Source organism: Leptopilina heterotoma, unplaced genomic scaffold, assembly GCF_015476425.1.
Source record: "Leptopilina heterotoma isolate Lh14 unplaced genomic scaffold, ASM1547642v1 Lhet_97, whole genome shotgun sequence".
In the NCBI taxonomy this organism is placed as follows: domain Eukaryota; kingdom Metazoa; phylum Arthropoda; class Insecta; order Hymenoptera; family Figitidae; genus Leptopilina; species Leptopilina heterotoma.
Genome location: NW_025111203.1, coordinates 1,333,362 through 1,350,228, shown reverse-complemented (window position 1 = coordinate 1,350,228; position 16,867 = coordinate 1,333,362). Strand labels below are relative to the sequence as shown.

Genomic DNA, 16,867 nt, shown 5'->3' with positions numbered 1-16,867 from the left:
GTAATTATTTGTAAATGACGAATATCCATTCAGGGTTAGGAAAGTATTAATAAAGGCCAAACACAACATTGCTAGCAGATTGCTAGGATTTAGGGTGGAGTCCCATGACAGCGTTTTGCGTTGCGTCGTAATGGGAGAAAAAAAGACGCAAATATACGTTTGCTGCATTCTCTCTCATTACAACGCAACGCAAAACGCTGCCATGGGACTGCGGCCTTATAGAAAATGACAGAGAGTGTTTCTATCCTTTTCTATCTTATTATCTGAAGCCCAAAGCATAATAAGGGTACGTCCACAACACGTCTTTTGGAAAAACTCAAAAACGACTCTTGTCTTTCTCTTACCTATGACAGAGGCAGCAGTTTGTCTCACTCAGCATTTTCTTACTTTTTCCAAAAAGGAAAATATAGAGTGAGAGATAACAAACTTATGCCTCTGTCATAGAAGAGAGAAAGACAACAATAGTGTTTCCAAAAGTCGTGTGATCTTCCCTATGGTTGAGTCCACAATAGGCGAATAGAAATCGATGTAGAGGGTATGCATCGCTTTAAGAAAAGTGCCTATTGTACTCAACCTAAAGGCGCTTGTATACCTCCCCGTTTCTAAGGGTGGAGTCCCATGACAGCGTTTTGCGTTGCGTCGTAATGGGAGAGAAAAAGACGCAAATATACGTTTGCTGCATTCTCTCTCATTACAACGCAATGCAAAACGCTGCCATGGGACTGCGGCCTAAGTATATCAGAAACGTCCAGCGTTTTGATTGGCTATGCTCATAGAGAATTTCCAAAAGAGTTTGATGTTTTGAAAATTCTCTATGAGTATAGCCAATCAAAACGCTGGACGTTTCTGAATATACTCAGGGTACGGTTCCATGATGAGCAGAAAACACAATGCAAATCAGAATTTCGTGAGTGCAAGAGAGATAGTCAGTTATCACTATCCTTTTCACTCTCACGAAATTCTGCTCATCATGGGACCGTACCCTCAGAAACGGGGAGGTATACAAGCGCCTTAATGGAGCATTTACACCTTTGGTAAAAAATTGTCCAGAACGGAAAATTTACATTGGAGTAAGAGAGACAGATACACAGTCTGTCTCTTTTACTCCAATATAGATTTTCCATTCTGGACAATTTTTACAGAATGTATAATGTGATTTTGACATTTTTGCCATTGATTTTCGATGCGCAGAACTCAACCGAAGAAAGGAAGGCATTAAGCATCGGTGTATGTACATACAAAGAAATCTGTGAAATCTATTGTACACTCAATAACATATATGCTTCCCTTCCGGTTTGGACAACTTTTTGAAAAGTGGTGTGCCTTCTATAAGAATGTTTTAGGTCTATGGCTTAAGTCTATGGTTTAAGTCCATAGACTTAAAACATTCTTGTAGAAGGCATATCACTTTTCAAAAAGTTGACCAAACCGGAACGAAAGCATATATGTTATTGAGTGTATTTTTATATTTATGAGCCTATTGTGGACACTGCCTTATACGCTTACGAAATAAGGCTGGAGTCTCATGACAGCGTTTTGTAACTAGGCCATGAGTGTGAGAGAGATACAGATATAGGTTTGCTCTATTTGCACTCATTGCCTAGTTACAAAACGCAACGCAAAACGCTACCATGGGACTCCAGCCTCAGGGTGGAGTCCCATGGCACCGTTTTGCGTTGCGTTTTGTAACTAGGCCATGAGTGAAAATATAGCAAACATATATCTTCATCTCTCTCACACTCATTGCCTAGTTACAAAACGCAACGCAAAACGCTGCCATGGGACTTCAGCCTCATGTTACGGAAGCTTCTACGCGCCACCCTGCGGCACTCACTCGCTTTACGAGGCACAAGGCAAATGTCGTTTGAAGCACCCTGCTAGTGAATGCCTTGTACGATGCCTCGGTGTGTGCCTCGTAGGGTGCCTCGATGCGTGCTTTGTGCGACCAGTAGTAGACCAGTGTTTTGAAATTTTAAACGGCTTTAAATGTAAATCAGAATTCTCAAAAAAAAAATTTGACTAGTTCAGGTTAAATTAATAACTAATTGCTGTTAATATTTTTAAATTAAAAAGTGTAAATTTTAGAATAATTACAAATTTTGTTGAATCTTTTTTTGGATTGTAGTGAGGGTGTTGAAATGTATTTTTACTTGAGAGATAGGTTATATAACCTCTAGTTGTCTTAAAAATTTTAAGCAAATATGTACATCTTGAATAATTATTGAATTCAATCCTCATATATAAAAATATATTGAATCGTACTTGCAGCTTGTCATAAATAACTTTTTTGGTAGGTGAAAATGGTGAAAACATAACCTTGACATTTTATACTCAAGTAAAAGAAACATTTCAACACCCTCACTACAATCTAAAACAAGATTCAACAAAATTTGTAATTGAAGGGTGGCATGACAAAAATGGTCAAGCAACAATTTAACGATTTTACAGGAAACGAAAATAACACATTTAAAATTTTTTCTGATCATTAAAGAAAAATCTAAAAAAAAACCGTTTGGAAATACTATTTCGCTCAATCAGTAGAAATAAAATTTATGAAGATAAACCTACAACCTACATATTAGTGAGAAAAATAAGTAAAAGTGTACTATTTTGTGGTTACGTCAAATGCGCATATTTTGTTATAAAATTATAATTGTTAAAAAATATACAGTTTAAAGAAAAACTGAAAAATTAGTTTTTTAATATTGAAATGACGAATTGAATGCAAAAAAGTTTGCTTTGAAAAAGTTGTTTGTTTTCAAGAAAATTGTTAATTTAATGTTAACTTTTGAAAGTAAAAAGTATAGAAATTATCAAATGTAAACTACAAACAGGAATATTTAAAAATTAACAGAAGAATAATATTTAAATTATTGAAAATTAGATAAAGAATAAAAATTATTTCTAAATAGACATACAGTTTTTCAGAGAAATTTAATATATATTTAATGATATAAAAAAGAAATAAATATTTTTAACGATATTAATCTATTCATAATAATATTCATTTCTTTTGTTTTTTAACTGAATTGCATTGTAAGTAAAAATATGTAGGCTATTGTCTTATTCTTATTTTTATTAAAAACGAGTTTAAAAAACAATTTACAAGAAAATCCTTTTACAGAACTGTGTAAAAGAATTTACCTGATTTTTTTCTAAAAATATCTCAATTTCGAAAAATTGTTGCTGACTCCCTTTTGTCATGCCACCCTTCAATTATTCTAAAATTTACACTTTTTAATTTAAAAATATTAACAGCAATTAGCTATTAATTTAACCTGAACTAGTCAAATTTTTTTTTTGAGAATTCTGATTTACATTTAAAGCCGTTTAAAATTTCAAAACACTGGTCTACTACTGGTCGCACAAAGCACGCATCGAGGCACCCTACGAGGCACACACCGAGGCATCGTACAAGGCATTCACTAGCAGGGTGCTTCAAACGACATTTGCCTTGTGCCTCGTAAAGCGAGTGAGTGCCGCAGGGTGGCGCGTAGAAGCTTCCGTATCATGTAGCTGTATCTACATAAGGAAAAAATAGTGAGAAACGCGTGACGCAGACGCGAAACGCAAAAAATTGCCATGTATTTTTCTTGCGTTTCGCGTTTGCGACGCGCGTTTCTCAACTTTTTTACGTATTGTAGAGGCAACATAATGTAGATACAGCTTTTCTCTGTCTCATTATTCAACGCAAAACGCAGCGTTAGGGTACATTTATACGACGGTCGGTAGAAAAAAAATTTACCGAAAAAGTCAAAATCGCGTTCACACTTCGCTTTTCCGATAAAATGGAAAAACTGTTTCTAGCGGGAATTTAAAAATTTATATTTTATTAAAATGAATTAACACTGTTTCAGTAAGAAAATAGTTATTTTTATTAGATGAATATTGTTCTTTAATGATTTACAATAGGAAGATGAATTTTCTTGATAAATAACCATGTAAATAAATATTAATTAATTTTTGTTTTGACAAGTTGTAAGCAACGTCACACCTGTTGTTGATGCGGAATTTTGTGTGAAAAAAATTTCATTATGAACGTTACTAATCTAAATTAAACAAAACCAAATAAAGATTTATTAGGGATTTAAATTATCAAACAATAAATTACAACTGCATATTATGTTTACAAAAAATTTACTTGCTTTATGTTGAAGGGTTGTCATACATTTATAGGTTATGTACACAATTACATCTACTACTTTTCGAAAAATAACTTATACTTATATATACAAATAATAAAATGCATATTAAATATCCCCATTAAACATTTTTATTTAAATTATATAAATATTAATTAATAATTTATCATTATACTTACAATTTCACACAAAATTCCGCATCAACAACAGCTGTGACGTTGCTTACAACTTTTCAAAACAAAAATTAATTAATATTTATTTACATGGTTATTTATCAAGAAAATTCATCTTCTTATTGTAAATCATTAAAAAACAATATTCATCTAATAAAAACTTGATTTTTCTTACTTAAAACAGTGTTAATTCATTTTAATAAAATATAAATTTTTAAATTCCCGCTAGAAACAGTTTTTCCATTTGTTACGAGCCGAGTTACCTTTTATTACGCAACTCTAACAATGGCATTTGATTGGCCGGATTCTCATTAGTTTAATCCTTTAAAAAGGAAGCGGGAAGGTTTAAAATAATAAAATGTTTAATTCCGGTACAACGGAAGGGAAACCCGTTCGAAAGAAGAATAATTATTAGTTCTCCTTTCGAAGGTAAAACCCTGTAAATTTATTAAAATATCAAAAGATACAAACTGACTGAAAAACAAGCTTTCAAGTCAGAGTCAAGATTAGAACTAAAGTTGAAGTGAAGTCTAGCGAAGACGTTCTCCGCTGAAGTCCAAATTTATAAAACTGCGCATGCGTCAGTTGGACGCACACACACACACACACACAAAATACACTGTACGTCATATAATAATGACACTCACACATTTAAGAAGTATCATGTATCATCTCACAACATACAGCATACTGTATTCTAAATAATAATAATTAATAGCAATAATTATTAATAATATAATTAATCAATATTAATTATAACGCAGAGTCTTTATACATTTCGTATTCTCTAAAATTCCACTGCAATCCCTGCAGTCACAAATGTGTTGAACACATGTTCCATTGTCCTTTAGAAAACGGCACTTGAGATATTTTTTACATTACTTCGAAGGATTAGGTTTTATGACCTAAGAAATTCAATATCCAATTTCTATTTTAACTTTACAAGATTTACGACATTTCTAAGAAATGTTTTTCGTTCGTAATATAAACACAACAAGTTTGGAATTTATTTAAGTGTGACAATTCTTCTAACAAAGAATTTCCTGTTTTCATCTCAGAGATTTTCGCTTTAACCCGTGGGAAATATTATTTAGAATTACCAAATTGTTTATATTTATTTATTTATAAACTATTAAAATTTAGCGCTTTTATATCGCAATTCGATATATCGAGAATGTTCGAGCGAGATAATAGTCGCTCGTCACACATTATATCGGAAAAGCGAAGTGTGAACGCGATTTTGACTTTTTCGGTAAATTTTTTTTCTACCGACCGTCGTATAAATGTACCCTTAGAACGCAAGCATAGACAAATGTCTATTGTGAACTCAACCTTAGATTTGACAATTGTTATTCAGGATCAGGTATCAGGATCAGAAATCCTTGTTTTGTCAGTAAACAAAAATGAAATGTGAAAATGCAAAGTGTTGATGAATTTCAAAAGGTTGTTGGCCGTAAAAATAAGAAAAAATTGAAATTTAATATTAACAAAGAAATTTCAAAAAATTTGAATACGAAAGCAAATATAACCACTGATAACCTCATTCGGTATGTAACATTTTTCTTAATTATTACAAAATACAGCTCAGGAAATAAAATATTTCTATTTTTTATAAAATAAAGTAAAATTAAAGATATACTTTCTTTATTTTGAATTGATAAAATATCCTTTTGAAAACATTTCTTTAATCTTACATAACTGAACATTTCTTCAAATTTAAAAAAAATGTTAAATTATTCTTTATTTCTCCTAAATTTAGTATAAGGAAATTTTTTAGCTATAAAATATTTACTACTTTTATTTGTAATTGTCTAAAATTAAAAAATAGAACATAAGTGTAAATAAATGAAAGTGGAAGACTTCAACTTTCATCTCATCTTTATTTAGAGTCGGTGCATCAATTACTGCGATTTTTAGAAAATTATTATTTACTGTGTCAGTCCACTGACTTTCTTCTGAAAGTTTAATTAATTGGAATTACAATTTGCCAAAATAAATATAATTATATTTAATAAATAAATTTGAACAAAATTCTTGGCAAAATTACAATTATTTTCAAAGATGTTCTTCAATTCAATGATTTTCAATATCTACTATTTTAATAAAATTTTCCAAAAGAATTCAATTATTTACAAATTTTTTATAAATTTCTTCGCAATAATTCCATTATTTTCATAAATAATAAATTTTTTTCAATGATTTAATAAATTATTTTCATAAAATAATAAAATTCTTCGCAAAAATGTAATTATTCGGAATACAATTTTAATAAAACTTTTCGAAAGATTTCAATTACCTACTTTGAAAAGTTTTAATAAAATTCTATATAAAAATTGAATTATTTTAAATGTAATTTTAATTAAATTCTTAAAAGAGTTTAATTATTATAATAAATTCTGTAAAATTTTAAGCAACATAAAATTTTTTGCAAGAATTCAATAATTTTCACAAATAGGAAATATAATTTTTTACCAGAAGAATTATTTGACAACATTTTTATAAAATTCTTCCCAAAAATTCAATTACTTCACAAACAATAAAATTCATTAAAAAATTTGCAATTATTATTTTCAACAATTTAAAATTTTTTCATGGAATTCAATTAAAATTGTAGGTATTGAAAATTATTTAATTATTTTAAAGAATTCTATCAAAATTCTTATGAATAATTGAATTTCTTCGAAGAATTTCATTAAAATTTTTAAAATAATTAAATCTGATCGAAAAATTTTTAAAAAAAATTGAATTCCGACGAAAAAGTTTTATTAAAACTTCTGAAAATATTTGAATTTCTACGACAATTTTGATATTTATTAAAATAATTGAATACTAACCAAGAATTTTATTAAGACTTTTCACAATAATTGAATTTCTGCAAAGATTTTTATTATTTAACGAAAATATTAAAAATTTTATAAAAATTCGTTTTAAAAATTCAATTAATTAAAAATTTGTTCATGTTTTCTAATAACTTTACAATTAAAGAAATTCGTAAATACGCGAAAGAACATTTTTTAGTATTTAATCATTTTTAGAGTGAATCAGAATATTTTTTACGGTCAAGAAAAAAGTCCAAATTTTTTCTGGAAATCAGAGAAAAGTCAGGGAAAAACATAATTAAATTTTTGTGTTAATCCTGATAATGTATCTTTTATTGAAATTTTACGAAGGTTTTTTTATTCGTTCTAAAAATAATAATTATAAAAATTTTTATTTAAAAAGATTCTTAAAAATATATTTGCAAAACCCCCAAAATTTATAAAGGTTGAACAAAAAAGTTGTAAGTGAAAAAAAATAATTTTTCGTTCACAAATAATAAAACTCTTATTATAAATAAATATTTATTTATTATAAACTGTCTTTTAACGCAGTAATTGAAACGTGCATTTAGCTTTAATTACTGGAAATAACTTAACCATAAAAGAAGGATCTTTTGATTATTCTATTCGCCATAAATTTGATCGAAAAGATGTTTCTGCGATCCAGTCTTTCGTTTGTTAAAATTCTTCATCATTTATTATAAACAAAAAATTAACATTGCTAACATTGAAAAAATTACTGAATTTAAGCTCTTTTTCAGTTCTCTTCTTGCTGCTGTTGTTGATTTGCAGAAATCCCCATTTAACGAGAGTATTTTTAACATTTTATCAAAATCACTAAGGGTTTTAAATTCAAACGTGCTTGTCGAAGTAATTTGCTACGGACTGGGTAGCTTTAGTAAATATAGATCATCCAAGTATCAATTAGCAACTCTTGTTCTAATTAAAAATCGCTATTGCTGCAAAGTATCAGTGTCTGATCCAGTTTTTAATGAAACCGAACGTGAGGTTCTAAAGACTTTGGAATTGAATGTTATTAGAGAAAATGAAGAAGGTAAACGCGTTGTAACTAACAGTTTACCGACGCTCATTTTCATGCCACATTGCCCGAGTCATTTGCTGAACAACTTTTTGTTTTCTAATTGGAGTTCACAATTGACGAATTGTGTCATTTTTTGCAACAGTTGGTCCGAAATAGTTGAACAAAATCCCCTTGCATTCTTGAAAAATGAAACCAATTACATTTCTCGAATTAATCCTCACGTAGTTGAAATTGAAACGGAAAGCGATGTAGAGTTTATGGAAATATTTAATTCAACATCTTCTCATATATTTCCTAAATTATCGGAAATAACAAGAGACTTTTGGCAGCCAAACGAAGAGCCTATTTATCCAATTGAAAGCACTGAATTTATCAGAAAGTAAATGCTCAACTGTTCTTAGTACTTAAACTTTCGTCTTCTTTTAATGGAGCACTAGTTGTAATACAAGGTATGCAATCAATTTTCAAACATTTGAGTACAAAAATTTAATTTAAAATTATTAACATAAAAATGTTGTTCTGTTTCACGAAGTTTTCCACTTTCATGAAAAATATATTAAGAAAAAATGTTCCTTTTCTTCAATGAAAACTTTAATATTTTTTCCATTTCAGAAAACAAGAAAAATGAATAGCGAATTAAAAGTAGTACGATCGCTCTTGCAAGGAATAAAGAATACGTCGCAATGGAAAACTCTTGGCGACAAACGAATGGTACAATATATTTTGAAAGAGACACGTGTTCATAAAGAAACATGCGAAATTTATTGTAAAGCTCGCGAGGAATTGAAAACTTTGGCTGACAATTATTTACTTTATCTCACGTCTCGTCAAAAGTATGAAGACATTCAAAGGCAATTTAGTGGTAAAGGTGAACGCAGCGTTCAGGAAGTTGCTGAGTTAGTTGGTTTCAAATTACCCAATAGTACAAAGTAATTTATCTATTTTTTAAATATGTAATATTGTAAAAAATTGTATCATGTATACATGAAATATAATACAGTTTGTCTATATTTAATGATCAATTATTTAATCCAAAAATTTGATACATGTGAATTTGGAAAACGTTCAATCAACAACATAAAAAATTGTAATAAATAGTTTACCAAATTATAAACAAAAACACGTGTATTATAAAGTAGAACAGAATCTATAGGCAATCTAATGAATTCAGAGGGATGACTCAAACAAGTGTTCGGATAACAATGGTTTTTAAAAAATACATGGCTCGATACCCACTTCAAAAATATATGGTTTATCACCCACTTGTCGAGGAGCGTTTTGTATAAAAAGGGCTAAACTGAACATTTTTAATAAATCTGAATTTTCGCAAAGTTTTTTTAAAAATTCTGAAAAATAAGATTTTTGAAATTTTTCAATCCTCGAAAAATGTAATTATTCTTAAAAAATTTATTAAAATTCGTCAAAATAATTCAAATATTTCTAGAAACTGTAAAAAAATTCTCAAGAATTCAATTATTTCCATAAATAGCAAAATTCTTCAGATTTACTAAATTCTTTTGAATATTATTTTTAAAAAATATTCTTCACAAGATTTAAATTATTTTCATAAATTTCCATAAAATTCTAAAAAACAATTCAATTATTTTTAAAATTAATAAAATTCTTCGCAGAAATTCAATTATGTTTAAATTTTTTTTTAAATTCTCCTCAAAATTTCAATTATCTTTATAAATAATTAAACTGTTCTCCACAATTCAATTATTTTCAAAAATTTTAATAAAATTCTACGCAAACATTTATTTATTTCCATAAATATATGTAATAACTTTCTTTGGAAGGATTCAATTACTTTTATAAATAGTAAAATTCTTTGTAGAAATTCAATTAGTATCAATATATTTTAATAAAATTGAATTAATCAAAATTTCAATTATAGGTAATTATGAACAGACAATATTATTTTAAAAAATTGAAAAAATTCTTTATTTAATTCAATTATTTTCCAAATTTTCGATTAAAATTATTTTCAAAAAATTTAAAGAAACTTGTCAAAAGAATTTAATTATTCATAAAAACTAATGAAAATTTAGGAACCTATTTGTAGATTAATGAGAAAAAAAGTTAAAAATTTTAAAAAAATTAAAAATTTAAATTTAAATTTAAATTTGATGAGAAAAAACCGGGAAAAATTAGGACAAAGCCGGGAATTTTGTTGAACGAAAATAGTTGACACCCTGACAATGTTTTATTAAAATTTTTTAAATTTTTTTCTGCTTTCTTGGGATAAAAATATGGTAACTGTCATATTTAACAATAAATTAATATCTAATGATAGAAAGAAACGGCAATAAAAATCTTTTAAGTTTTGTTAGATTAAACAAATTTTTAGTTAATAAAAAAATTTTAATTTTTATATTTAAATTTATAGAAATTTTCTGACGTTCCCTGACTTCCCTGACCGTTAAACAACCTGAATAACTTTTTGTGTCAAAAAAATTTGGTGGATAAAATATTATTGGAAATATATTACGGTGAAGAAATGCAATAGTGGAAAAAATGTCTGACTCGCGAATTACAAGCATCGAATTAACTGCAACTATTGGAGATTTTTGAAATTTAGTTACTATTTTATAAAAAGGTAGCAGAACTTAACTTTAGATTTAGATATTTATTTAGATTGTGTCATTCGTATTATTCAAGGCTTTAAATCCCTCCAAAAAATCAAAAAAAATTCTTTACAAAAAAATAAATAATAATTAATGATATTTAGTATAAATGTCATTTATTTAGATATATATAATTTTATCCTTTTAATTATGGTTACATGGTTATTTTTAGTTTCTTTAAAAAATATTACGTGACTTGCTCCCAAAAAAAGTACGCAAGTTCTGTTTTCGAAAAAAGTCAACATGAAAACCAATTATAAGTTGTGTTTGTGTTAGATTTATCCTCCTTTAAAAGGTTTAAAAGTTCCTTTTTGATTTTGTAAATTTGAAACTAGGTTTTTTATTGAATATTTTGGATCTAATGAAGACTTAAACATTAATAAATGTCTAATGCTGATTTTCTTTCTCTATTCTTACTCAAAAAATAATAAACATAACCAAAAATTTTTTGCTTCTTGGGGTACCTTTCTTGGGAGCACGTCACCTAAAAGCATAAAGTACACAAGAATAAATTACTTTTTACCGTAATATTTGTTTTAATTTCTGCGTTAGACTAACACACTCAATCGGAGAGAAAATCTCATACAAATAATATGGAAGTAAACGTTTTCTTTCAAGTATATTATATATATCATTTAACTAATTTACAAATACTTTGTGGAAAACAGATTTTTAAAAGTTCAATTCTTTCTGAATTCAATTCCTTTAAGTATGAATACGATACGGTATATGCTTTAAGTTTATAATCAGACACATATAAAGCTTATTTCTAATTTATCTTAAGACAAGTTTTTCTTCTATAGTTAGATGCTTAGGTTAGAATAATCTTTTTACATTTTACTTAAAAACTAATACATTTCATTTTTCAAAAATACATTTATTCTCTCTATATTTTCTATAATCTGCGACGCTCTGCAACAAAATTTATACCTTAGCTCCAAAAAATTTGAGGTTATGTTTCTGTTAGTTTTTCCTTTATTAAGAGGGTCTGGTGTTCGTACCTGTATTGAAAACTCAAAGCATGTTTTTTTATTTTAGAATAAAGTATAATCACATTAAATATTTTTACATTTTTTAATTCTTATTTTATGAATTATTGAAAAAAAAAATTTATGTCTATTTTTATCAATTTTTTTTTATGGATATTAACATTAATGATTATTATATGAAAATAAAGTTTTGTTAAATAAATTAAGAACTAAACCATCGAAACGTCGCAATTTGAAAAAATAATAAATTTGTTTTTGTTTTCCCTTTCCATTAATCGAATATACTTCTCATCTAAACAATACACCTGAAGGGGAATTTTTCATTCAATTTTAAATTTTTAAAATGATTTAATCATGCGCTAAAAAAATAAATAAAGTACTCTAAAAAAATAAAAAAGGAATTTGAAGAAATTCAGAAAATGACGTCAAAAAAATATGACCAATTTTATCACACCGACTAGCATTTAGATTTAGAGACCGTGAAAACAAAATGGTAACTTTTTTCATTAATGAAAACAATATCCTGTTTACATAACTACTCAGTATGAACTAAGTAAACATTTATTAAAAAAGATGTCTTATGGAGGTTTTAAACGTTTTATAACATTTATAAGTTTTCCAGTAAAATTACGCTTCTATGCTTTAGTAGAAAGTTCCTAAACTCTAGCCATAAGATATAATTTTTAAATTATAAAAATTGTTTATTGCCATTGTATAAAAAATTAGACTTTGAATACATAAATTTAACATTCCTTTTTTTTTACGCCGAACGGGGTGAAGTTAACAGTTTTAATGAAAATGGTTTGAGTTTCACTCTAAAGAAGGTTAAAAATAACGTTCTTGAAAATTTTAAATTGTAAATAAGAAAAAATCTAAAAATGATGGTCATTCTGTTTCACAGATTGTTATTCAGTAAGAATCAGCTCTTCCGGTTTGAATGTCCGGTAGCTTTCTTCTTGTTTTCATTCAAAAGAATATAGTTATTACATTAAAATATTTTAATAATCTAGTTTGAATATTATTTTTCATTGACTAATATTATCTTATTATTAAAGATACTTTAATGAAATGTTGATTTATTATACAAGTCTTTATTACATGATATTCATTTACTTAAATGATAATACATTTCTAACAATACTCATCAAGATGTTAAAGGTGACATGCCAATGGTTCTGGGATCTTGTTGATTAGCTTGCGTTGAAGCTTGTTGAGCGGAAGGACCTGTTTGTGGGCCAGTTTCTAAATTCTTTAAAAGTTCATTTAACCAGTGCTCAGTAGACATGTCTTCCTGCAGACAAGTCGCAAATGTATTGTCTCTCAACTGATCGGGCAAACACTGCCGCAATGCCAAAAGAGCTCTGCATAAGAATAAAATCACAATAAAATTACAACTTAATAGCAAATCATCAAATTATGGCGCTTGTTTTAAATACTTATGTGTAGCAATTACAAAATCATTCAAAGATGCAGAAAATAAATCTAAATTTTCATCCTCAGTTTGGAGAAACAAATAATTCATATAATGAGCACATACGATAATTTAATTTTTACGAAGAATTTTATTAACAACTTTTGAAAATACTTAATTTCTTTTAAAGAATTTAATTAAAATTTAAATGAAATTTATTATATTAAAGAATTTTATAACAATTTTTGAAAATAATTGAAAACTTTTTGAAGAATTTTATTAAATTTTTTAAAAATAATTTAATTCCTGAGAAGAATTTAAATAATAATTGTGTCACGCTCCGAAGAAAGGTACCTAAGAAGTAAAAAATTTGAGGTTATGTTTTTAATTTTTTGAGTAAAAATACAGATAGATAGAGAATCAATTATTAATTAAAAATTATTGCTCTTCAAGTCTTCATTATATTCAAAATATTCAATGAAAAATGGTTTTGAATTCAAATAATTAAAAATAAACTTTTAATTAAGATAAATCCAAAATTCTAACACGAACCTAACCCATAATTCGTTTGCTTCTTAGGTACTTTTCTTGGAAGCGCGTCACAATTTTTGAAAACAATTGAATTCATGAGAAGAATTTTATTAATATTTTTGAAAATAATAATTGACTTCTTGAGAAGAATTTAAAAAAAATTTTTGACAATAATTTAATTCTTGAGAAGAATTTTTTCTATCTATTTATAACGATAATTTAATTCTTAAAGAGAATTTTAAAAAAATTTTGAAAATAATTTAATTTCTGCAAAGTATTTTAGTACTTTGCAAAAGAATTGAATTCTTGTGATGAATTTTGATATTTATCAAAATAATTGAATTTTTTGGAAAAGAATTTTATTAAAATTCCTTAGAATAATTGATTTTAAGGGATGAATTTATGCGATTTTGTTGTTTATCAAGCTAATTGAATTTTTTTGCAAAATTACTTAAAAATTTTTGAAAATAATTGATTTTCTGCGACGAATTAAATGTTATTTATGAAAATATTTGAATTATTGCAACGAATTTTATTGTTTTATTGAATAATTGAATGTTTCTTAAAATTTAATTCTTTCCACAAGTTTTGATAAAATTTTTAATAATAATTGCATTTTTCAAGGAATTAATTGAAAATTGTATTAAAAATATTTGTAATTCTGCGATAAAAATAATTGAATTCGTAAATGAAATTTTATTATTTATGAAAATAATTGAATCTCTTCGTAGAATTGTATCAAAAAGTTTTTTCTATAATTAAATCTGTTGATAAATTTTATGAAAATAGTAAATATTGAAAATTATTGAATTGCAAAAAACCTTTGAAAATAATTGAACTTTTGCAAAGATTTTTATAAATTTTTGAAAATAATTCTTGACGAGATATTCGTGAAAACTTTTTTAAAAAATAGAATTTCTTCGAAAAATTTTATTACTTTTGAAAATAATTGAATTCTTGGGATGAATATTGTAATTTATGAAAATAATTGAATTTTGTAAAGAATTTTATTAAAATTCCTAAAAATTATTGAATTTCTGTGAAGTATTTTGTTATTTATCAAGAAAATTGCATTAAAAATGTTGTAATAATGAAATAATATTAAAAAAACAACCAACTTCTAAACATAATTGAGACATGACTTCACCAAAATACTAATCTTACAAATTTTATAAATTTCATGAAAAATTTCATCGATCATAAATTTGAAGATTTGAAACTTTCACAACAAAAGTTTCCAATTGAAAGTTTCAACGGCACTTTGCTAAATTTGGTGTGAATTCATCATTAAAAGATAAAAGAAAAAAATAGGGGAAATTTAGGGGCAATTTTCAAAATAGGGTACGTTTAGGGGCCAAAATTAAAAAAAGGGGACTTTTAGCGAAATAGGGGACAGACTGTGAAGCCTGTAAAAAGAAATAAAAAATAAAAGCTAAAAATGTTTAAAATTGTTATATTCCACAAAATTATATAATTCATGAAAGAATTATTGTTTGACTTTTGACAAAATAATAGTATAATTTAATAGTAATTTTAAATAAGGAAATTGTAAAAATAAAATTAAAATTTTGATTTATTAAGGGAGGTTTATTATAATAAAGAAGAAATTACCTTGGATTATCAGACAAACGAAGGTAACATCTGACAACGTGTTTAAGTAAACGTGCTGAAGGATCTTTTGCTAGGGACAAGACCATTTTGCCCAAAATCATTGCCACATGACTGAATCTATCGTATGTTTGACAAATGTAAGATAGTCCACTGTCGTCAAGTAGTATTTTTTGCAATATGAATGTTGCAACAGTTTTGCATAATTCCGATCCACTCTCCATGATTCTCAAGCACAGTGGTATAATTTCAGTGGTTAACAGAAATGTTATTACTTCTTGTTCATCGGTTTTCACCAATGCACCAATCACTCCCAAACTAGTAAGTCGCAAATATTCAAAAGGACGTGTTTTTATCACTGTGTGCAAAAATGGATATAAAAACAGAGGAATATGGGCCTGTAAAAAATCATTCATTTTTAAATAAATAGAAATTATTGATAAACAACATTTGTAAACTTATATTTGAGATTCTAGAGAACTGATAATTTTTCTAACGGAACGGTTAAGAATATAATAATGAACATAATAAAAGTGAGAAAATAATTATTGAATGTAAAAGAGTGACCTGTAAAAATGCAGACCGTGTTTCCGGATGACTGGCAAGGCACTGCAATAATGCTAAAGCATTGCAAACACGATTACTTTGATGTGCGGTGAGAGTTGCGGGATTAATCGCCGGATAGATATTTATTATTTCCTGAAGTAAAGACGCTGCAATGCCGAAGGAATGCCAGAGCATTGGAGCTAAATCCGGCACAACTTCACGTTTCTTGCTGAGCATTTCCAATGCATTTCCTCGTGTTTCGGGATTTGATAACTCAATAATCCAACCATAAATTTTTTCGCGGTCAACTGTGGCTTGCAAAGTAGCCGGACTTTGTTGAGTACTCATTTTGCGAAACTTATTTCTAATCAAAAATTTTACATTTCAAAACATCACATAAAAAAAAGTTCGTCAATATTCAATGCATTTCAATAGTAAACACAATTAACATTCAAAAACATTGTTTCTTTTTTATTATTTTATGAAAAATATTTTAAGTGTTTATAACAACAGCAGCAGCTGATTTAAAGCCATAGGTTAACCAAGGTTGGAGAGGCAAAATTGTCAAAGTTGTTTGTATACCATGCGTAGGTTACGTAAAATTGCGTAAAATAAGTAAATTGCTTGCGAACGAAACGTATGAGATAGAAAAGGACACAATTATATATCTGTCCTTTTGTAACTCAAGTTGCGTTCAAACTTTAAGTCGGTTCTACAATGGACACGTTTGGGCGTGGACGTCAGACGTTCACGTCCAAATCCATTGTTGCGTTACGATAAAAAAGGATATCATTTTTGAATTTAAGTTCTAAAGGATATATTGCATAAATAATAAGAACATAATGTTAGAATTCTAAGTCGATGAAAAACAAGTATAATGTTTAAATAAATATAAACGTAAACAAATAACAAGATTTCCCTTCAATTGGGGCGCATCATTATTCTCCAAATGTCATTTTTCCGAAATGTCACTTTTGCG

General features: G+C 27.3%; 3 protein-coding genes across 3 annotated transcripts; 2 read left to right on the top strand and 1 right to left on the bottom strand.

Annotated features, from left to right (window-relative positions):
• Positions 1-5,591: 5,591 nt before the first annotated feature.
• LOC122512274 (SRR1-like protein) lies at positions 5,592-8,625 on the top strand. The gene is made up of 2 exons (XM_043628014.1): positions 5,592-5,862; positions 7,896-8,625. The coding sequence occupies exons 1-2, from the start codon at positions 5,732-5,734 to the stop codon at positions 8,557-8,559; spliced, it is 795 nt and encodes a 264-aa protein (XP_043483949.1). The 5' UTR covers positions 5,592-5,731; the 3' UTR covers positions 8,560-8,625.
• A 175-nt stretch (positions 8,626-8,800) lies between these two features.
• Positions 8,801-9,186, top strand: LOC122512275 (protein FMC1 homolog). The gene has a single exon (XM_043628015.1). The coding sequence runs from the start codon at positions 8,801-8,803 to the stop codon at positions 9,107-9,109; it is 309 nt and encodes a 102-aa protein (XP_043483950.1). The 3' UTR covers positions 9,110-9,186.
• Positions 9,187-12,863: 3,677 nt separating this feature from the next.
• Positions 12,864-16,436, bottom strand: LOC122512326 (CCR4-NOT transcription complex subunit 9). The gene is made up of 3 exons (XM_043628093.1): positions 15,910-16,436; positions 15,346-15,740; positions 12,864-13,153 (listed from the first exon to the last, which is right to left on the bottom strand). The coding sequence occupies exons 1-3, from the start codon at positions 16,234-16,236 to the stop codon at positions 12,937-12,939; spliced, it is 939 nt and encodes a 312-aa protein (XP_043484028.1). The 5' UTR covers positions 16,237-16,436; the 3' UTR covers positions 12,864-12,936.
• Between the last annotated feature and the right edge of the window lie 431 nt (positions 16,437-16,867).

Excerpts from the sequence above, each read along its gene's own strand:
- LOC122512275 (XM_043628015.1), top strand. The coding sequence starts at position 8,801 with ATGAATAGCGAATTAAAAGTAGTACGATCGCTCTTGCAAGGAATAAAG.
- LOC122512274 (XM_043628014.1), top strand. The coding sequence starts at position 5,732 with ATGCAAAGTGTTGATGAATTTCAAAAGGTTGTTGGCCGTAAAAATAAG. Across the intron at positions 5,863-7,895 it reads ACCACTGATAACCTCATTCG|TTCTCTTCTTGCTGCTGTTG; the intron begins GTATGTAACATT and ends GCTCTTTTTCAG.
- LOC122512326 (XM_043628093.1), bottom strand. The coding sequence starts at position 16,236 with ATGAGTACTCAACAAAGTCCGGCTACTTTGCAAGCCACAGTTGACCGC. Across the intron at positions 15,741-15,909 it reads CACGGTCTGCATTTTTACAG|GCCCATATTCCTCTGTTTTT; the intron begins GTCACTCTTTTA and ends GATTTTTTACAG. Across the intron at positions 13,154-15,345 it reads CGTTTGTCTGATAATCCAAG|AGCTCTTTTGGCATTGCGGC; the intron begins GTAATTTCTTCT and ends ATTCTTATGCAG.